The sequence below is a fragment of the Ochotona curzoniae genome, unplaced genomic scaffold, assembly GCF_017591425.1.
Source record: "Ochotona curzoniae isolate NIBS_2020 unplaced genomic scaffold, NIBS_Ocur_1.0 contig_1302, whole genome shotgun sequence".
Lineage (NCBI taxonomy): Eukaryota > Metazoa > Chordata > Mammalia > Lagomorpha > Ochotonidae > Ochotona > Ochotona curzoniae.
The window spans coordinates 2,832,981-2,855,496 of NW_024465035.1; the positions used below are offsets into that span (position 1 = coordinate 2,832,981).

A 22,516-nucleotide genomic window follows, 5' to 3' on the forward strand; every position below is an offset into this window, starting at 1 on the left:
CAGCAGGCCTGGGCACAAGCTGACCAGGAGAGGCAGCGGAGAACGGCACGGAGGAAACTCAAGCCTCCGACCCGTGCGAGTATTCCCCTTTGTCCTAATGACTTGCATGATTTGGCTTCATTTTATATAAAGCTTGTTACTGGAGCAAGTCCATGTGCATACACACATGGCATCATGTCTGAATTCATTATCATGGTCAGCTAGGTTTTTTTGTAACTGAAAGGTTTTTTTTTTTTTTAAGATTTATTTATTTTTCTTGGAAAGGCGGATCATTTACAGAGAAGGAGCAACAGAAAGATCTTCCATCTGCTGGCTCACTCCCCAAATGGTCGCAACAGTTGCAGCCAATAAAAACAAATAAATCTTAAAAAAAAAAAAGAAAGAAATTAGCAAAATAAACTCATCTTCTCCAAAGTCAGCATGTGGAGTCATCATGCTTGGATTTTTAAAACAACCATCTTTGGGTCTCCATGAAAGCATCCTGATTTTTTTTTTTTTTTTGCAAAGTCAGATACACAGAGAGGAGGAGAGACAGAAAGGAAGATCTTCTGTCCAATGATTCACTCCCCAAGCGGCAACAATGGCCAGAGCTGCATCTATCTGAAGCCAGGAGCCTGGAGCCCCTCTGGGTCTCCCACGCAGGTGCAGGATCCCAAGGCTTTGGGCCGTCCTTGACTGCTTTCCCAGGCCACCAGCAGGGAGCTGGATGGGAAGTGGAGCCTCTAGGATTAGAAATGGCACCTGAAGGGACTGTGTCCCAATGAAGGAGTTTTTTTGTGCTCTTAAAAAGCCTTTTAAAAGCCAGGATGCTGGGCCCAGCACAGTAGCCTAGCTGCTAAAGTCCTAGCCTTGAATATGCAAGGATCCCATATGGGTGGTGGTTCCTCATTCCTGGGTGCGTGTGGAAAGTCATGAGTGGTTTCCCCTTCTGTCTCTCCCCTTCCCCTGGAAACAACAAGAAATAGGAAATTTGGAAGCAATGAATTCACCCACTTTTCCCTAAACCTTGATGCTTCCCACCCTGATCAACCATGTAATCATTAAAAAATAAAATTTATATATATAAAAAGAGCACAACAAGTAATCCCCACTAGAGGGCACTCAAACCATTTTAGTATCTGAGTGTAAACTAGTGCTTTACTGCACACCCATGTGTACTGTGTGTGTGCATACACACACTCTTACCAATTCTATAGAATTTTCTTTTTTTAATGAAGAAAGAGAGACAGTTGCGTATGCTATGTATCGTCATAAGCAGCCTCCTATTATTACCTAATGTGAACACTTCTGTACCCTGTTTTTCTCTTTGCTTTCAGCAGAAATCTCTTTTCCTGACAGATAAAACGACTCAGCTGCTGTGAAGGGCTACGGGCACTGTGCCACTCCGTCTCACTTTCCAAGTGACATGCAACTTTAACCAAAACTTGACTTCCTCTTCTTTAGATTAAGCAGTTAGATAGGTAGATAAAACTGGACACCAATTTTTCTTTGCTATATGGTCAGCCTCAGGTTCACAAACAGGGCTCTAGAAAGTTCAAAATAGAATATTCTGATGGTACTAGTGGTGATTATCATCTCTAGCTCCAATGTCTCCTAAATACACTCCTTCCCTTTCTGGCAGTCTCCCAGTTGGTTCCAAGTTTTGTCTTACTCAAAACTTACTTCTTGCTGCTTAACCTATTGTTAGATGGTTTCTTCCAAAAAAACCCTGAGCTCAGTAGCTGAATACAACACTGCCAAGAGCTGTGTCATTTCCTTTTAACACAGCATTTATTACCAAGTAGTGTATGCGCTAGACTCTATAAATAGAACAACCAGTTAACTGATGGTCAGGAATTCAATCAAGGTTTCCCACATGAGTGGCAATGGGCTAACAGCTCATCCACAGACGGCTGTCTGCCAGGGTGTGTATGCACATGAAGCTGGAATGGAGCACGGAGATGGGGCTCCAAAGTCAGGAATTCTAACACGGGATGTGATGCCTTGACTGGCATCGTAACCACTAGATTAAACGTTTACTCCGTCTCTCCATTCTTGGTGCTCCTTGTTCACACGCCAGCTGAGGCCTGTTCGAGTCTGAGTCAAAGAAGCTAGCTCAATGGAAGCTAAAACATCTTACGTTCTTGAAAGCTGCTTTTACCATATGCCAACTTAAAAACACAAAACTGTCCTACTGTTTAGATCTCAGGCTCTTCCTCCCTCCCCACGTTCCAGGCTGCCAGAAAGCCAACGCCAGTTCCTTTGCTGGTTTACGCTTACTAATTAGTACTATTTTCCTATTTATAGACTCCAAGGAATTCCCTTACTTTTGTAACTGCTTATCCAAACATTAAAAAAATACATTTATTTTACCAGACAGCTTTCTCTTTAATTTAGGAGAGATGAAACTCAGCTTTTGAAGCCATTCAGATGCTGAAGTAAGGAATGAAATTTCAGATATTTGGACAATTTAGAACTGTTCTCTGAACAAAATGATTAAAATGCAGCTAGACACCAAGAAGCACTTGTAGCTTTTGGCTTGAGTTTAATTTTCTTCTTTTTAAAAAGGAAGCTCCTTAACTGGTGTTTTTTTTTTTTTAATATCATTGTTATTTTAGTTTTAATGTGATGCGTGAAGAACTTAGTAAACTCAGCTTGCTGCTGGATTTTAAAACCGAGAACGTGTTTACCAGTCATTGACTGTTCTCCAGGATGGGTGGCGGGGGGACTGCAGGCCCTGCAGGCAGAGTTCTGCTGGTGTTGTACTCAACAGTTACTCCGTCTCTCCATTCTTGGTGCTCGTGTGGATGATGAGGATGATGATAGCAATAGTGATAACGGTTACAGGTGAAGAGAATGTCTGACTACTGTGACACCTGCCAGGATGTAAACGCCAGGACACTCTGATAAATATAGTTCTTTGCTGTTAACCGGAACTTTCAAAGAGCAACGGTGAAACCTGTTAGAATTTACCTGTTTTTAACAAGTCAACTAGATACATTTCTAAATTACATCACAAGAACGGAACTGTATTTTTCACGTGATGCATATGGCTTGCGCCCCTCACAGGAGAGTCCTAATTAACTCTGATGCCACTGCTGTCTGATTCAAATCCTGGGGACAAACTGAACAAGTAAAATTAGGAAACTATCAAACAGCTCTTAAGGAGGTATTTTTGCAGATCTGTGTCACTGTTCAAAAGGCATGTATGATAAAGGCTTGCGGCAAGGAGCTTGTGGGTGAGTATAAATGTTGAAATCACTGAATTTTCTAATGAAATAAGAGGGAAAGAAAAAAATGAATACATAAGTTGGTACTACTTTATAAAGTGTGTCCCACAGCACTTCATCTAGCCCCAGAGTGATGCCTCACATGCTTACCTTCTCCACAGGGCAAGGAAGGACTGCGCCGACACAAACCCTGTCTTCTCTCCCCCTGCAGCCCTGAACATGGGGGCTTTCCAGTACAGAGGACAGCCACAGACCTGCAAGTAAAGGACAGCAGAGTAATGCCATGGCCAGAGAAAAGGCCTCTGTGGAACAAAACTAGAGCACATACAACTCTGTTAATTAAGGTAGAAGTGGGGGAGAGGGGGGAGGAAGGCACGACTGCAAAAACCATGTTTAAAGAAAATGTAAATCCAGTTATCTTCCCTCCACGTTCATTCACTGTGACTTCCCGTCCCCACACACCTTGGTAGTTAAAGCAACCTCTTTCCTGTCCTGCCTCCCTTGTATCACATATTTTAACAAAAAGCTTTCATTTTAAAAAACGTATCCCTTCACTCTTTATAAGAGATCTAGCTAAATTTACTTCCCTTTTCCCTAGTAGAAAATTCTTCCTTATAACTAATAGCTTCTAAATATTAGCAGAGAAGCAATCTCCAAATTTTCCTAATTTTACCTGTTCCAAAAAAAACTCATATTCATAAATGTAGAACTCTTCAAAGAGTTACAACTTACTATCAGATAAAGATATTCTTCAGGGGCCGGCATTGTGGCACAGCCAGCAAAGCCACTATCTGATGCAGGCATCCTCTGAGTGCTGGTCCCTGTCCTGGCTGCTCCACTTCCAATCCAGATCCCTACCATTTGTACCTGGGAAGGCAGAAGAGGATGGCCCAACAGCTTGGGGTCCCTGCAACCATGTGGGGGACCCAGATGGAGTTTCTGCCTTCTGGTGTTGGTCTGGGATAGTCCTGGCTTGTAGCTCATTTAGGGGAGTGTGGAAGATCCCTCTCTATATAACTCTGCCTTTCAGATAGTAAATAAAGAAATCTTTTTAAAAAAACCATATTAATCATACTGAATATACAATCTGAGCCTTCATCATTTTATCTCCTCTCTGGACATATTATACACATGCACCTGGTATGAGGTCAGTGTGCAGGGCATCCCCTAGGAGCCTCGAGAAGCCTCCATGTGACAGAAGTTACCCCGAGAGGGCATCCCGTGCCCCTGCTGGTTTAGGCCAGAGATAAGGCTGGATGAGAAAGGCAAGATTCAAGCTAGGGGAAGAAAGGACAAAGCAGAAATACCAGGGGGCTGCCGTTGGGGCCACTAAGGCACATTCTGTACGAAGAGTAGAATTCGTAAAATTATCTTAAGTCCAGAGGCTGAACACCATCACTGAGGTCAAGAAGGAGGGAAGGTGTCACTTGGCAACCATATGATTTTGTTTATGATACAAATTATGACTGATAATGTACAAAGTTCACAAATAACATTGCAGGTGAGTGACCTGAAGCCCAACCCAGGCCCTTCTTTAGCAGAATGGTGCTTTCCAAGGAAGCGCTTTAGACTGACTTAGTGAGAGGCTATCGGTAACTGCTGTGAAAAGCAAAGCTGGGAGATCGCAGAGGGCAAAAGCCCAGGGCGAGACGGAAGCTGGCTTGCCAAGGCGATGCAGACTTCCGCTGTGAAAAGCAGAACGGGTCAGAGGCATCTAACTCAACCTCAAAAACGGTGACCAGCTTCAGCTGAAACACTTCTAGAGGCTGTGCCTCGCATCCCACAGGGAAACTCTCACTCCCTGGGATTAAGATCTCCGCAGCAGATTCTTGTTAAAATGCGTATGTAAGTAGGTCAGCTCATGAAGAGCAGAAGTCAGTAAGAAAAGAATCACTTACAGACTTCCAATGATTCAAAGGCAAAAGTTTCATAAGGTACAAAATGAAAATAGCGTGAGGTCAAACGCAGAAGTTTAGTCAATGGTTCTCATACTGGGGTACCCCGAGTAGACAAGTGCTGGGGAGTGTGAGGGCACCAGGCTGTAGCAGTCAATGTCAAAGGAAAAAAAACCTGGGAAGGGTAGTAAACAGCAAGGGCTGTAGACATATTTTATTTTTAAAAATTCATGGCTGGCTGGCATCTGCTGAGAAATCTTAATGTTTAGGATCAACAAGAAGCTGAAGGCAACGGAGTAAAACATACGAACAGAAGTGAGAACACAAGCCAGAGAGAATATATATTAATATAATTAATGCATTTAACATACCCACATCAATATATCCAATATATCTAATTTATTTTATTAAACATATTTAATATACTTAATACACATTAAAATGTTAAGTTTTAGTATAATTAATAAATCTGTATTAATATTTCAAAAATATATAATGTGGCTAATTATTATCTTTCATTTTCAATTAATATAACCAATAATTAGTATATCATTAAAATATTAACATATTAAAATGCTACATGTATATTTTTTTACAAAGGAAGGAACTGAATGGCAAGAGGAAATATACAAGGAGATAAAGGAAATGAACTCAGAAAAGTAAGGTTTAGAGGAGGAAAGAGACAGTGTATGTTTATCACAGCAATTACAGCAAAGAAAGCCTCACACCTACAATTTGACCTAAGAATGGCCCAACAATGTAAAAACAGAAAGCAAGTTTGTGAGCTGACAAGCACAGGAGGAAACGACTGCCCAAGTGTCATGTTCTTTCAACAGTTGAAGGTGTCTCATGCCTGCTGTTTGATTTGGTCCTCATATGATCCATTGTGATAATGAAGAAAGTCAGATACAGATAGGCTGCCAGGAGGCAACAGGCACAGTGGGTCAAAATCAGCTCCGACAACCAGAAAAGAGGAGCTGGGGGTTTCTGTATGGTTCAAGAGTTTTCATTCCTCTTTCTTGACTTTGTGCTAGAATAAAATTCCACAATGAGCCTTCTGACTCGACTCTGAGCAATGTTTTTCTTATCATTTCTCAGTTTCTGTTCCTACACTTCTTTTATTCCTCATCATCACTCAAGTCTGTGGGAAAAAGTACAAACTACAAAATGAAGATTCAATCAGACATTGGCTGCCTGAGCATCAAGATGCAGGAGTGAAACTTCGGCAGGTGTAGATGTCATAAATGGAAAGCTTTCTCTGCACTTCACAACACAGATCTAATCTTCAGTTACAGTGAACTGGCGCTGAAAGCAGGCTGCAAACTCAAACCGGCCTTCCAACAACCACCCTAAAACATTCACTGACTTCTCGGACAGTCTCTTCTGACTCTTCAAGCCCTTAAAGGCTTCCTCTCTTCTTTTTGTATGACCACCTGTTGTAAGAATAATGGACAGCCAGTGGCAAAAGACGACGCACAGTAAACAGCAGTTGAAACAAGGCTGACTCAGAGAATGCTAACATGATAACTAAGTAAATTCTGGACTAAACGACCACTGGCTGAACACATAATTAAAACAATGTCTAAAGTAAGTGGTTCAAAGAGGCAAAAACAAACCAGCACCAACCACCATGTTCAGGGAATCCCGTAATGTCATTACACACATCTTCACTTTCATGACCTACTTTTCACTTTCAAAAGATACGGGTTTTTACCTTGCTACCTGAGCTGACAAAGTCTAACAAAGTTTAGAGCTCATGAAAGGAATTCATGTAAGGATGGAAGCCCATCTTGGAGAGGGGTGCAGAGATGCACTTCCTGTACCAGGGCCAGATGGTCTTCCACACAGGACACAATACTGTGCGGGCTCAGAAAGGACCTCTGGGGCCAGAATGTGGAAACACTGGAATGCAGAGGAGAAGTCTGGGTTACTGTGAAATAGTGCTTTACACTTTCTAACATTATTCCTGAAAGTTGCAAAATTCTTTCCTTTATGAGTATGCATGGCATCTTGGGCGCTTCCCTTTGGTCCCCTACTTGGGTCCTTGCCACTCTTAGTTTTCTTGAAGGCTGGCCTGAATCACTTCATAAAATGCTACAAAAATAAAACCCAAACCAAACCATGCACTGCTGTAGGGATGAGAGAGACACTGAACAATACTTAGCTGGAGAATGGGACAATTAGCAACAGTTCTGGGGGACCTAGAGACAGAGAATCCGGTCCCAGCAGTCTTTGTTTTAAAGATTTTTATTTACTTGAGAGGCAGACAAACAGCTCCCATTTGCTGCTCTATTCCCAAATACCCACAATGGACTGTGTTAGGGCCAAAATTAGGCAGCAGAGACACAGCTATTTAAATCAGTACTGTCTCCCCTCAGGGTCTGCACTGGTGGGGAGTCAGGCATCTTCACTGCTGAGCTAAGAACCTTTCATAGTTACAGTGATCTTAACATTAGGGAGTTAAGATCTTAAATTGGAAGTGTTGGAGATACTGGAAATACCAAAGACTTGCTTCCTACTGTCAGATCTTCCAGAGCTGAGATGTTCTCATGGTTTCTTATCTAGCTACAAGGCAGAGTCATGAACAACGGATGAGAACAACAATAACAAGATTTCTGCTCAGTGTAACCAAAAACGTTCTAAAAAGCAAGGCTGTTCTTAATGGAACAGGCTGCTGGAAAAGTAATGGGCCCCCAAACACTGAACGTATCTAGGAAGAGAATGAAGTTAATGGTATTTTAGGAGGAATTCCTATATTTAAGCAGAAGGGTAAAACAGCAGACCATTACAGCTCTTTTCAAATGTAAGAGTTCCAAGAAATAGAACCACAGGTAAAGATTTATCAAAATGAAAAATGTTCTTACAATGAGAAAAAAATTATGCACACAAACAGAGCAGGCAGACAGTGAGAGGGTGAGAATGGAGCTGCTAGAGAGGGAGTTTTAAAAAATATTTTAATAGCTAGGACCGGGCTGGGCCAAAAACAGGAAGGAGCTGGACAAGCAAGCTGCGTCTCCTCCTGGATGGCAGGGATCCACCCACTCACGCCATCACCACTGCCTCTCAGGGCAGGAAGCTGGAGTCAGGAGCCAGAGCTGGGATTGAACCCAGACTCTCAGACACAGCACATGGAACTTAACTAGTGTCTTAACTGCTAGGCCATACCCAAAGAGAATGAAGGGGAGACGAAAACTGACATGGGAGTTATGTTACCTTTGCAATTTTCCCCATTCCATAAATGTCTGCTTTCTGGTCTTCAATATCCATAAAAGCAGTCTCAATTCTGCTGAGAGTCTGTTCATGGTTACTGCAAGTATCTGGGAGTCCTTCAGGAAAGTAGAACCGTGGAATGTTTGCGGACAATGGCGCATTCACAACATGATTCACGCGGGGAGCAGGGGACACAGGTCGGGGACTACTTGGGAAGGTGGCTGGAGATGGAAGTGGTGTTCCAGGTTTCTTTTCTGGCTTATTTTGAATCTGGAAAGAAAATGTGATTATGAGACAAAAATTTAAACAATATATAATTCTGAGATTATCTATCATTAATAGGAAGTGAGTATAGATACAGGAAGTGAGAATCAGGAACAGTAAAAACGAAGGCCTCACATGGTAGGCAGGTTTCTAGCAAGTGTTCACCCATACTGAATAAATACATTAATTACTGGTTCACACTTCAGTTAATATGGATTTATGTTTCTTTAAAGACTTATTTATTTGAAAGTCATAGAGATTATGCACCGTTGGCTCCCCAAAAGGCCACAGTGGCCAGGGCTGGGCTGGCCTGCATGGGTGATTCAGGCATTCAAGCACTTGGGGCCACCTCCACTGCTTTCCTCAGCACTGACAGGGAGAGTTGGACTGGATGTGAAGCAGCCTTACTGGGGGCCAGTGTCGCAGGGGATGGCTATGCCTACCATACTGCAACCCAGGCCCCTTGATTTAGGTTTTAAAAATTCTATACAGTATATTTTCTTATCAGGCACTTGCCATATTTAAGGAAAACATTTAAATGGAGACATAAAATTGTACATATTTATGAGATACCATGATGTTTTAATACTTGTATATATTTTGCAATGCTCAAAATACAGTGAATATAACACAAACACTTAGAATTTCTTTGTAGTGAAAATAATTAAAACCCCTTCTTCTAGTTTTTTGGAAAGGAACAGTACATTACCATTATCCATAGTCATCCAACTATGTAACAGGCCAGAGCTTTCAAGTGTCTCTCAAAAGAATAACGTCACCTGACGCATTAAAGATCTCCAGCAAGCATGCCCCACACGGGGACCCTGGGGTGCTTGGGAGGGTGGGGTGCCTGGGACCCTGGGGTGCTTGGGAAGGTGGGTGTGGTTTCTCCCTTTGTCTCTCCCCTTCCCCCAGATACAAGGAAAAAAGACAATGTGGAAACAACGGTCTTACCCACTTTCCTGTAGCCCTTGACCCTTTGAGCCCTAATCAACTATGTAAGATCATCAAGAAAAAAACCCAAAAACCTCAAAGTGTACTGTAGTCTGATGAAACTAGATAAGGAGATCTTTTTTTACTTTTTTTTTTTTTTTAAGATTTATTTATTTTTGGCCCCAGAGCAGTAGCCTAGGTGGCTGAAGCCCTCGCCTTGCATGCATAGAGATCCCATTTGGGTGTTGGTATCCTGGCTGCTCCAGTTCCTTTCCAGCTCCCTGTTTGAGGTCTGGGAAAGCAGTACAAGATGACCTAAAAGCCTTGGGACCCTGCAACTGCATGGGAGACCTGGAAAAGGCTCCTGGTTCCTGGCTTTGGATAAGAGCTCAGCTCTGAGCAGTGTGGTCACTTGGGGAGTGAATCAGTGGATGGAAGATCTTTCTTTCTGTCCTCCTCTCTGTAAATTTGACTTTCTAATAAAAATAAATACATTTATCTATTTATATCAGAACGGCAAATCTACAGAAAGGAAAAGCAGAGAGAATGATCTTCCATCCGCTGGTTCACTCCCCAAAGCATGTCAACAGCCGGAGCTGAGCTGATCCTAAGCCAGGGGTTTCTTCTGGGTCTCCCATGTGGGTACAAAGTCCCAAGGCTTTGGGCCATCCTTTGCTGCTTTCCCAGACCACAAGCAGGGAGCTGGACAGGAAGTGGAGCAATCGGGATACCAACACCCATATGGGATCCAGCACATGCAAGATGAGGAATTCAGCCACTAGGCTACCACGCCTGGCCCTTTCTGTGAATTTCTCTGTCCTTCAGTAATAAAAAACAAGTTCTTTCTAAAGATACAGATCCAAAACCTATTTGAGAGGTGGGGGCTCCTTTAACTTTCTTCCCCAGTTTGATTTTGCTAAATCCATGATAACCCTGATGCTGAAGAAATTTTTGTCAAAATTAAGGCAGTTAGTTCCAGAAGGCTCTTTGGATGATTTGCTTGTTACAGGGCATGCCATTTCCCTGCACCCCCAAAATAAAAATTCATCTAATTGTTATTATATTCTAACCTTCAGGCACCACAGTCAGTGATTTTATCGCAAGCAAACTTCTTTTACATGTATGAGCTCACCTACAGCGTATATCCTTATTCCAAAAAGCACCTGACTGGCACAACAGAGACCTTCAAAATGACAGCAAAATGTACAGGAGGGTTAGGGAAGCAATGGCAGCGGGGGAATGCTGGCAGCAGCGACATCACCCGTGATTACTTACGGGGCGGTACACTTTAACCAATGAAGACTAGGTTTAGTTCTGAGATTTCTAGCAGAAAAAGCAAAAAGAATGCATGAAGATTTCCAGGGCTCTTAATTAAAAATCAATCTCTCAAGGTTCATGAGCATCATACTGTATTACCAGATGCTACACAAAGCATGAATGATAAATGTGATTATCTGAATCTAATTAAAATTCACTGTGAACATAAAGTATCATTCAAATGCTTTTTAAAAAGATTTACTTATTTTTATTGGGAAGGCAGATTTACAGACAGAAAGATCTTCTGTCTACTGGCTCATTCCCCAAGTGGCCACAATGGCCGGAGGTGAACCGATCTGAAACCAGGAGCTGTGTCTACCAAGAGCGTGCAGGGTCCCAAGGCTTTGGGCTGTCCTAGGTCGCTTTCCCAGGCCACAAGCAGGGAGCTGGATGGGAAGTGTGCAGCCGGGACACAATCGGACACCTATATGGGATTCTAGCATGTGCAAGGTGAGGATTTAGCCATTGAGAATTGTGCCAGGTCCAATGTTCTTTCATAAACTATCCTCATGCCATCCATAAAGTTTGAACAATGATTCATATAAAGTAATAGTCAAAGAAGAAAAAGCAAAGGGAAGTGATGACCATGAAAACGTTAGAAAACAGTCACAACTTAAGAGTGGGACCTCAAGAAATTACTTAATGTGTTAGTATTTCAGTAATAAGGGGCCATGAACTTCAGTAAAGAGTTGTTGGAACTCTGCCTGTACTGCAGGCATCCCACACATGCACTGGTTGGAGTCCCGGGTGCTCCACTTTCAATCAGCATCCCCCTAATGACCTGGAGAAACGCTGGAATATGCCCAAGTGTCTGAGACCCTACACCCATGTGGGAGACCTGGAAGAGCTTCCTGGCTGCCTTTGGTCTGGACCCAGCTGTAGCTGTTGCGGTCATTTGGGGAGTGAATCAGTGCACGGAAGATATTTCTTATCTCTCTTTCCCTCTCTGTCTCTATCCTCTTTCAAATAAAAATAAATAAATTAAAAAAAACACACAAGAATCATTTCTGGAGCCAGTGCCTGGTGTAGTAGGCTAAACTGCCACCTCTGGCTCTGGCACCCATACGGGCACTTTTTCACGTCCTCACTCCTCTACTTCTGATCTGGCTCCCTGCTGATGGCCTGGGAAAGCAGCTGAAGACGGTCCAAGTCCTTGGGCCCCTACACCCATGTGGTAGACTAGGAAGAAGCTCCTGGGTCTTGGTTTTGGATTGGCTGTTGAGGCCATGTGGGGAGTGAATCAGTGTATGGAAGATTACTCTGTCTCTTCTGCTACTTTCCAAATAAAGGAAAAATGGTTAAATTTTTTCCAGTAATGAAAAACAGAAATGATAGCACTTGCTTCCTATAAGTTTTAAGTATGAAAATAAGTTATATGATGTATCCTAGCTAAATAAAGGTTAAGAACAGTGCTCTTTCTATTAATAAAAAATATATATTAAAAAAATAAAGAACAGGGCCCAGCGTGGAGGACTAGTGGCTAAAGTCCTTGCCTTGAATGCTCCAGGATCCCATATGGACACTGGTTCTAATACCGGCAGCTCCACTTCCCATCCAGCTCTCTGCCTGTGACCTGGGAAAGCAGGCGAGGATGGCCCAAAGCCTTGGAACCCTGTACCCGCGTGGGAGACCCAGAAGAGCTCCTGGCTCCTGGCTTCAGATAGGCGCAGCACCAGCCACTGCGGTCACCTGTGGAGTGAACCATCGGACAGAAGAGTTTCCTCTCTGCCTCTCCTCCTCTATGTATATCTGCCTTCCCAATAAAAATGAAAAATAAATCTTAAAACAGGGGCCGACACCGTGGCATAGTCTCTGCCTGAAGTGCCGGCATCCCACACTGGGATGTGTCACTTGTGATCCAGCTGCCTGCTTTTGGAAGACGGCTCAAGGCCTTGGGTTGCTGCACACACGTGGGGGAGACAGAGCAAGCTCCTGGCTCCTGGCTTTGGACTGATCCAACTCTGGCCACTGCAGCCATTTGGGAAGTGAACCAGTGGCTAGAAGATCTTTCTCTGTTTATCCTTCTCTCTTTAGCTCTGCCTTTCACACAAAAATAAATAAATAAATCTTAAAATAAAAAAAGTACAGTGCTTGCCCAGATCTGCCCTCAAGTAGGAAAATGAATGACAAGGCCAAGAGTTGGAGCTCTCAAAAGATTACATCCAGCATAACTCAGCATGTTTGTTCAGACTCAAAAATAAAAAGTCATTTATGGGGCTAACAAACTGGCACAGATGCATCCCATATTGCAGCTGGTTTGTGTCCCGCTGTTCCACGTCTGATCCGGCTCCGTGCTAATGCGCCCGGGCGAGCAGCAGCAGGTGGCCCATGTGGGGCATCTAGAAGATCCTGGCCGAGCCCTTGCCATTGGTCCGTTTGGGGAGTGAACTAGCAAATGGAAGATCGAGCTCTCCCTCTCTGATTGTGCCTTTCAAATGAACAGAATATTTTAAAAATTAAATAATTATTTGCATACTCGGTCACTTACAATTTAAAGTTTAAAAATCACTTTTAACTAATTAATAAAACTATTTTAAGTAAATGTCTCTCTGCCTTAATGTTAAATCTGAAAATATTAGTACCTAATCCCATGAGTCAACAGTAGTAGAATTCTAAAATAAGGCACAGAATTCTACAGGGGCTTTACCTGTGTCACTCTGTTAGTGTTATTTCCTTTCTATCATTTGCATAGAAAAAGATTTGTGAGATTACAAGAAGCATTTATCAAAACTCTTTTTTTGATTTTCCCAAAATGCTTTCCATGATGTAACACCCAGGGCTACTGTGGATAATTTCAGGGCAGTTATGAAAACAGGATTCAGACCATTGGTGGCAGCGGGGATGAAACACGATAGTCTCGTGAACACACATCTGTTGATGAAGTTTAGAGAAAGACTTTTTGCTTCTGCTGACAGAAAATAAGTGACATTCAGAACAAACACTGGCTGTCAGCGCACGCTTCTATCTGAATGGAAAGTATCTGATTATATAATATTCCACTCTGATTTTCTTAGTTTAACTCAACATGGAACAATTCACCACATAAAATCATTGTTTAATGTAGTAAAAATGATAATATTTAAAAGAAAAAACATAAAAAGATTGTATTTATTTTGAACTTTCAGATGTATCAAAATTACTGTTGTGTTCAATGAGATGCAAATAAGTAAAACATTAATGTATTGAATAAAACTGATCTTTTATAGATACAATTGAATCAAGCTTAGTAATACACACACAGTCACTAGCGAGCTTGGATCTGTTGACTTTGAGCAAAGCTGTTCCAGTCCCATCTAGGAATGTATTAAAAGTAACTGACTGGGCAAAGCATCTCTATTCTCTGTCCCAGTCTCTCCCTAGAAACGCACCCTCATTCAGGTACTTGATCTGGATTTTTAAATACCATTAGGACATTTACACATTTATTATTGTGTCACTGGAGTGTTTCCAATATTTGATAATTTCAGATCTACCAGAATAATTTCACATGGATTATCCCAGCATGTGAAATTATTCCAGGTAAGTCAGAGTATGAAATGACGGTCTCCTGCTAGAATCTGGATGACAGTGTTTCTATACCCCTTAGTCTGCACTGTACTCGGTGTTAAGAGAAATTAGTTGGTGGATATCTAAGGTTGTCAGCAAACAAAATCCAAGACTGTGCAAAGTACTCATCAGTGGCAGGAAAACCACTCAGTCGCTCTTTATTTTTTTTTTTTCAGTTTAAAAGCTTTACCTTTCATTATCTACAAACATGTTACATTACAGATATATATAACACACAAACTGTCTCTCTTTAAAAATACTTCTCTCTTTCATAAAGGACTAGCAGGATCACTACACTTTTGAAAATGTATTATAGCTCACTCCTACATATACTGAGTCTATAGATTCAAAATACAAACAAGGATTTTAATACAGACATTCTCACTTGTCGGATATTCCTCTTAAAAAATTCTAGGATTTTCCACGCTAAACACTGTAAAATATTTGTTCGGTTGTATTTATTGTGTCTAACCTGAATTCCTTCTCAACAAGAGAAGAATGTCAGTACTGTACCCACGTCCAGGTCTATTTTTAAACCCGCTGGAATCCCTCTACAAATAGCTTTCTGCAAATAGCTGAATAGAGGACACAGATTAATTCCTTGATTTAATATCAAGATACAAATGAGCTATAAATTTATTTGAGTTAGTTCACCGGGTAGTTTTATTAGTAATAAAAACATGTTAAAAAAAAAACACCCAAGTTTCAAACCTGTGCCTGCTGAAATGACTTCAGCCGCTTCTTAAATCGTGACGGGAGAACAAAGTCACAGCCCCTTGCCAGGAAAGCTAACTCTCCCCTTAAATCCGGATCCCTTCGGAGAGAAGTTTCTTTGATCATCATCTTGGAAAAGTGAACGTTTACTTTGCCACTGTCCAGCAAACTTCTGAAGATAGATTTAGCAAGTTGTCACTATTATAAATTGTCAGGTAGAAGGAAATTCTTCTCTTCTTATCTTCCAAAGAAATTAAATTCAAGCATTGTGCTCTCCCAGCCTCCGGGGACCACAATCCATGCTTGTCCTGACATGCAGCTGGTTCCCAAATATAGCCTGTGGCCTCCAATACCTGCTCATAATGTCCAAGCTTGAAATCCACAGGCTGCGATGGGCCTGCAGCTCCTTGTTGTCAGCTTTCAGTCAAACTGACCTGCACATGCTGAGAAGACAGAGCCTTCTGGGAAGGGAAGCACCCCCTACTCTGTGAACCAAAGTTAGAAACATTACAGTTGGACCTAAAAATAGTGACTTCTCAGATAATGCTAACTTCTTCAACTCGGAGTATGGAAGGTGTCAGCCCGCAGGGAGCAGTTTCTCTTCAAGCCAGTACAAAGAGAAGACTATATGCAGTGTGGACTGGACTTTTTCTGCCTGATACTTTATGAAAAAGGAACAAGCTGAAGTTCAAATTTAAATTATTCTTTAAAAATACAGAAAAAAAACTATTTTGGGAATAGTTTGTAGTTTTTATTTGAAGGGAAGCAAATATCCAAACTCTTCTAGATGTCTCATCAAAATAGGCAGAAATACAGAAACTCTGAATCTCAAATGGCAGTTTACACGACATGTTCGATTATTTTTTAAGCAGAAGGCTATCTTAGAATTAAATAATTTTTTTCAAATGAATATGGATATATTTGAAAACTGCCAAAATTGCTGGCTAAGAGTAGAACTACTAAATACCACAAAAAGTTGTGGATATATGTAGTGAGAGAATTTGGCTAAAATAAAAGTTCTAAACATGATGAAATAGCAATGATATGACACATCATGAATTTATGGGATACGGTTTGAGATCGTTAAATAGTCACCTCATATTTCTAAAATACTCTATTTTATTCTGATATTAAATACTTGCCTCGCATAGTTACAAGTGAGTCAGGCTTTCTACAATATTTTTACATTATAATATTTATTTTCAATTATATCACCCAATCAGTATTTATTCTCTAGTTTTAGAAAAAAAATCAAAATATCATTATAAAAAATTGAATTTATTTTAGTTGGAATTTATCTCTGACTTTCCACTGTTTTCAGCAAGTCATTTTTTTTTTTTTTCTTGCACGCACTGATTTCGGAGCCATCCGATGGCTCTTTATAATGTGGATTCTGAGTTTATAACATACGTACAGAAAGTTAAGCTGTGGCTCACATACAATCCAACCTGAAACATGCACTATGACTGGAGGAGGACTGTACCTGGAAGGACTGGGCTCAGGCTTCAGCTTGGGCCTGTCCTGTCCTGACTTTCTGTCTCCAGGAGTTCACAGTTACGTCGGGAGGCTCTCACGCCTGCATGGCTTTCCTGCCTCTGCCTGAACACTCTTTTCCTCTCTGGTCAATGTCAAGCAGGTCTTTAACGACAGGAGTTCATGCTTGCTCAGTTAAGCTCTGCTGTCACCTTCTCGAGGGGAACCTGAGGCTTCCGAGGGATGCAGGGTTCATACCCTTCCCGAAAATGCTCTTTCAACAAATTATATGTATTCTCCCTAATCAGTCATCTGTCAAAATCCAATGCAAGTTTTATCTATTTCATGAGGGCCTTCCTGATTACTGTAGTTCCCCTTATGGCAGTTATTTATAATATAGCATCTAATGAAATATGGAAGAGTTTCTCTTAAAGGGCTTCCATTTACTTTTCTCCTGGTGAAAAACAGAGCCAGTTAGGCCCGTGACACCCGATTCCCAGCCAACAGTGAACTCTGCTGGGCACTGCTGTTTATCACCCCAGCACTGAGCTGCATGCTTAGAGTATGTGGATGCACTTTTGACAGGAATTACTCAATTATATATATTATATAAGCTAATGAATTATATGTAACATGCATACAATTCATATATATAATTACATAAGCTAATGAAATATGAATATGAAAGTTGCTTTTAAAATAAAAAATCCCTAAGTTTTATAAAGACTCAGTGCATTACTAAAAATATTTTGAAACCAGGTATGGGTGGGTAAGACAATAATGATTAAAATTTAAAAGTTGTCTACATTCAAACTTTCTCTAGAGACATTAGCTCCCCTATTCACTTTTTTTTTAAAATAAATTACATTATTTTCAAAAGTAGAGAGACGGAGAGGGAGAGAGATTTTCCATCCGCTGGCTCATTCTTCAGATGCCTGTGTAGCCAGGCTTAGCCTGAGCCTGTAACTCCAAGGAGCATGAGACTGGAAAGGCAACAGAATCAAGCTGCATGTATGAAACATTTTGTTTCTGAAGACAATTTGTTCTTTGCAGTGTACCATGAAATCCAGAACAAATTTATTTACAATATTCTGGATCATCTTATAATTTTCTTGTCTCCCTTTGAGAACAAAGATAATGTTGAGAACTACATTAGTTCTTTCTGGAAAATAGCAGCTGTAGAAGTTTTAAGAAAAAAAAATAGGTTGGTTATTTGAGAGAAGGTAATTATGAACATGTGCTTAAAGAAATAGGTGACTTCTTTTTATTTGTGTGCAAACTCTATAAAAAGTTTGTAGTGGATATGCAACATGTCGCTCCAAATTAAGTCTTGTCTCTTATCATTTTTCTAAAAGCTATGTGCTAACCTCAGAGAGAAACACAGAGAGAGAAAGAGAGAACAGACCCATCTTCTGGTTCACTCCCAAATGCCTGCAACAACCTCCGGCTCTCACAGAAGTCAGGAGGATCTCAAGCCAGGTCTCTCACACAGGTGGCGGGAACCCAATGACTTGAGTTACTCTCAGGCCCAAGGAATCCAATTACAGTTACTCCCGAGGTCTACCCCGATTGGAGCAGGAGTCGGGAGCCAGAAGCAAGAATCAGGTTCAGGCACTGCAATGTGCGTGAGTATTTAAACCACCAGGGCCAACACTGACTCAGATTTGCTTTTCTGTATCTACTCATAGATTTCATCCACGGGCAGATTCTACTGCTGATGCTGTTCCCAACATTTACAGCATGTTGTAAAAAATGACACATTAACTCTTAACAAAAGTCAGCTTTGCTAATCTGTGAAATATATAAATCAGCTGTCAGCAATAATTTTTTCCTGTAAAGCCAAATAGCAAATAATTTAGGCTCTAGAGTCTGTCATTATATTTAATTTTGCAGTTATAGCAAAACATCAGCCAAGGTCATATGTAAGTGAAAAGAGGTAGCTACAGTCCAATGAAGCCACGAGTACAGGTAACTGATGGATTGGCCATGGGCCCTGGATTATTGATCCCTGGCAGAGATGCACATCTTTGTGGTATTTTCCATGGCATATAGTTTCTTCTCTTAACAAAGGTTTGAATATATATCTCAATGACAAACACTCCTTTAAATTCTTTTGGAACATTAAAAATTATTGACATAATCCCATTAGGTTAGTTAATTTTCTTGGGGATAATCACCAATTTCATGTATAAGTCCTGCTCATATGCCTTGTTACATAAATCTTTAAATTAAAATGTCCTGGGGGCCCGGTGCAATAGCATAGTGGTTAAAGTCCTTGCCTTGCACATGCCAGGATCCCATATGGTTGCTAGTTCTAATCCCAGTGGCCCTGCTTCCCACCCAGCTCCATGCATGTGGTCTGGGAAAGCAGTCAAGGGTGGCCCAAAACCTTGGGACTCTTCACCCGTGTAGGAGACCTGGAAGAGGCTCCTAGCGTCTGGCTTGGGACTGGCTTGGCTCTGGCCATTGCGGTCACTTGGAGAGTGAACCATTGGACGGAAGATCTTCCTCTCTGTTTCTCCTCCTCTTTGCATATCTGACTTTCCAATAAAAATAAATAAATCTTTAAAAAAAATTAAAATGTTCTGAATTCTTGTAAACATTCAATTGTCCAAAAATAAGACAGCCTTAAAAGTTTTTATTCTTAAAAAGTAATCAAACACTCTATAGAATTTTTCAGCTTAAAAACCTTTAGCTTCCACTCCCCTAGAATTCTTTAGTACAGCACAAAAAGTTGTAATGTCTAATTATTCTATAGTCATCCTATTTAAGAATGAAAATAAAAAAATACTGTATAAAAACATGCAGTAAAAAATAAATGCTGACTTCAGAAAGTAGCTCCTTGGAGAGAGGGAAGGTTAGTAAGGAGATGTGCTCAAGGGATTTTTTTTACAGTGATGACAATAGGGGTGATGAGGATACTGCTTTGAATGCCAACACCCCACAGCAGAGTGCCCGAGTTCGAGTTCAGGCTCTGCTTCCTACTCTCCCCCTCCTAATGTGCCATCTGGAATGTACACAGCTCAAATAGCCACAATGGAACACAGAATTCTGGGTTTCTAATTTCGGCCTGGCCCAGCCCCATTTATTGTAGGCATTTGGGTAGTATATGTGCAGGTAAGAGATCCCTGCTTGTCTCTGTATTGCAGATAATTTTTCTTTTTAAAAAAGGATTAGTTTTTATTGGAAAGGCAGATTTTAGAGAAAGATCATCCATCTGCTAGTTCACTCCCCAAAGGGCTGCAACAGCAGGAGCTGAGCCCAGCTGATATGAAGCCAGGAGCTTCTTCTGGGCCTCCCATGCAGGTGCAGGGTCCCAAAGCTTGGAGCCATCCTCTACTGCTTTCCCAGGCCATCATCAGGGAAGTGGATGGGAAGTGGAGCTGCCGGGACGTGAACCAGTGCCCATACAGGATCCCAGTGGAAGGTGAGGATTTAGTGACTGAGCGATCATGCCGGGCCTATCAAGTAATTTTTAAAGGTTCTAAATGTAGCGGCAGACATCGCGGCACAGCAAGTTCAGCCACTGCCTGTGATGCTGGTGTCCCCTATCAGAACAACGGTTCATGTCCCTGATGCTTCACTTCTGATCCAGCTCCCATCCATGTGGGAAATCCAAATGTAGCTCCATCCCAGCTCCGGCCTGCCACAGCTGTTGTAGCCATTTAGGGAATGAACAGGTGGATGAAGATCCCTTTCTCCGTCTCTCCCTCTTAATTCATTATGCTTTTCAGAAGAAACGAAATAAAACGAAAAGCTTTTTTTTTTTTAAAGTTCTAAATGTATTAAAATGCTCAGAATAAAAATTTTAATAAACCAAGTCTAATGCAATATGGCAAAATATTAAGGTTTGACAAAGCTAAGAGATAAGTAATAAATGTTCATCCACTGTAATTTTTTTTTTGAAAAAACGAACTTTTTTGGTCTACATCTGGGAGCTAAGAGTGGTTTCAAATTTTTAAAGGTTTTTTTTTTTTTTAAGATGAAGACTAAGTGACAGAGACCTTGTAACCCAAGATTCCTATAACATTTCCTGTACGACCCTTTATAGAGAAAGCTCTCCAATCCTGACCTAAAAGATCTCATGGAGAGAGAGAGAGGGTCAAAGCAGATGCTCAGTCTTCTTGTATCAAGCGTTTTTCTGAAATAAGCATTTCATACTATCTGACTTTTTTTTTTAAAGAAACAACTATTTCTTTAATTGAAAAGGCAGAGTTAGAGAGAGGAAAGAGCTCCTTCAGCTGCCGACTTAGTCTCCACATCGTTACAACAACCAGGGTTGGTCTGGCCCGAAGCCAGCAGCCAAGAGTATCTTCCTGGTTTTCCACATGGGTGTAGGGACCCACAGGCTTGGGTAATCTGCCTTCTTTCTCAGGCTATAAGCAGGGAGTTAGATTGGAAGTGGTGCAGCTGGGTCTTGAATTGACACCCATATAAGATGCTGGTGCTGCACGTGGAGGCTTAGCTTACTACACCACTGTGCCAGCCCCAACTTAAACAACAAACAAAACAAAAAACCATTTATTTGAAAGGTAGAGTTACAGAGAGGGAGGGAGAGGAAGAGAGAGGATGGGGAGGGGGGAGGGAGCATGGCAGGAAGAGGGGAAGGCAGGATGAGGAGAGGGAGGATACAAGGGGAGAGGGAGAGAGGAGGAGACCGGGAAAGGGAGGGGAAAGAGGCGAGAGAGAGAGAGAGAGAGAGAGAGAGAGAGAGAGAGAGAGAGAGAGAATGAATCACTGCCTCACTTCCCATATGGCCAGTGGCTAGCTGAGCCAAACCATAGCCAGGAGCTTCATCCGGGTCTCCCACACGGGTGTCAGGGGCCCAAGCACTTGGGCCATCTTCTGCTGCGTTGCCCAGGCTCTTAGCAGAGAGCTGGACCAGAAGTGGACAAATGGGATTCAAACCAGTGCCCGTCTGGGATGCCAGAGTTGCAGATGGAGGGTTCACTTGATGCACCATGACCCTGGTCCCCACATTACCTGCCTTTTGAAATGAACTTTTCACTGATTATCTTTTCAACCTTATCAAGAAAAATTTCATCAAATTTTATTCTTTTCTGTGATATTGGAGACAGTATTTTGCCACGATTTGAATGCCTATATTGTCAGCACGTGAGGGAGTTCACGCGTAGTCCAGCGCCTGCACTGTGGTGTCACCGAGCACTGGCCCCACACTGTCCGCAGGGACAAGGGCAGGTGCTGCTCGGAATGTGTTTTTGGCCTTAGGCTAACATTTCCTACTTTCTGCAACCCATCTATTTTTTAGAATGTCTCTCTCTCTCTCTTTTTGTTATAGAAGATAATGCAGGAAGAAAGTTGAACAAAATTCAAAATACTCTATCAAATAGTGAGAGTTTTTGGCTTAATGGTTATGAAATGCTGGACCAGCTCATTAAAGAAGAATGGCTTTTTTTTTTTTTTAAGGAGTAAGCAGGTTACTGTGGGAAAAGAGTAAGAAAATATGAAAGTCTTAGCTCGTGGTAAGTGTCAGTTCTTACGATATTAATATCATACCGATTGTTACATTGTTTCTTTCCTTTAAAAAATAAGATGAAATAATCAGTATTACTTAAATGCATGAAGTAATTTTTTTCAGTTTCTCTTTAGTGTTGACTCAAATTAAGAGATCAACACAGAGACTTCACAGAAATGCTCAAGGAACATCTGCAGGCTTTTCTATTAGGATCCAGCTAACAATCTTAAGTACGTTCTGTTTAAAACTTTCACATCACTGGTACTAAAAACGTGCACAGCAGAAAGCACAAAGCATGCTCAGGTAAAAATAATTTATCTGATCATACATTATTTTTCCCCAAGCTCAAATGAAAACTTTACTGGGAAGGCTAAAAATAACAGGAAACTTTATTTTTCTTTTTAGTTTTGATTCATAAGAGTCGTCTCCAACATATGATCCACTTAAATAAAAACAAAAACAAATTCACTTTATTTGAA

The 22,516-nt window shown here is 41.3% G+C and overlaps 1 protein-coding gene across 2 annotated transcripts in view; it reads right to left on the reverse strand.

Moving 5' to 3' along the window:
• PPP2R3A (protein phosphatase 2 regulatory subunit B''alpha) overlaps positions 1-22,516 on the reverse strand; it is a 78,148-nt gene that overhangs the window by 39,720 nt on the left and 15,912 nt on the right. Inside the window, exons 1-3 of one of the 2 annotated variants that reach the window (XM_041004624.1) lie at positions 15,086-15,908; positions 8,318-8,584; positions 3,360-3,463 (exon numbers count right to left, since the gene is read on the reverse strand). In XM_041004624.1, coding sequence (XP_040860558.1) covers positions 3,360-3,463; positions 8,318-8,584; positions 15,086-15,217 — 503 coding nt within the window. In that variant the 5' untranslated portion in view covers positions 15,218-15,908. Of the gene's footprint in view, positions 1-3,359; positions 3,464-8,317; positions 8,585-15,085; positions 15,909-22,516 lie in introns of those variants that run through there. The other variant, XM_041004616.1, reaches the window with a different exon arrangement.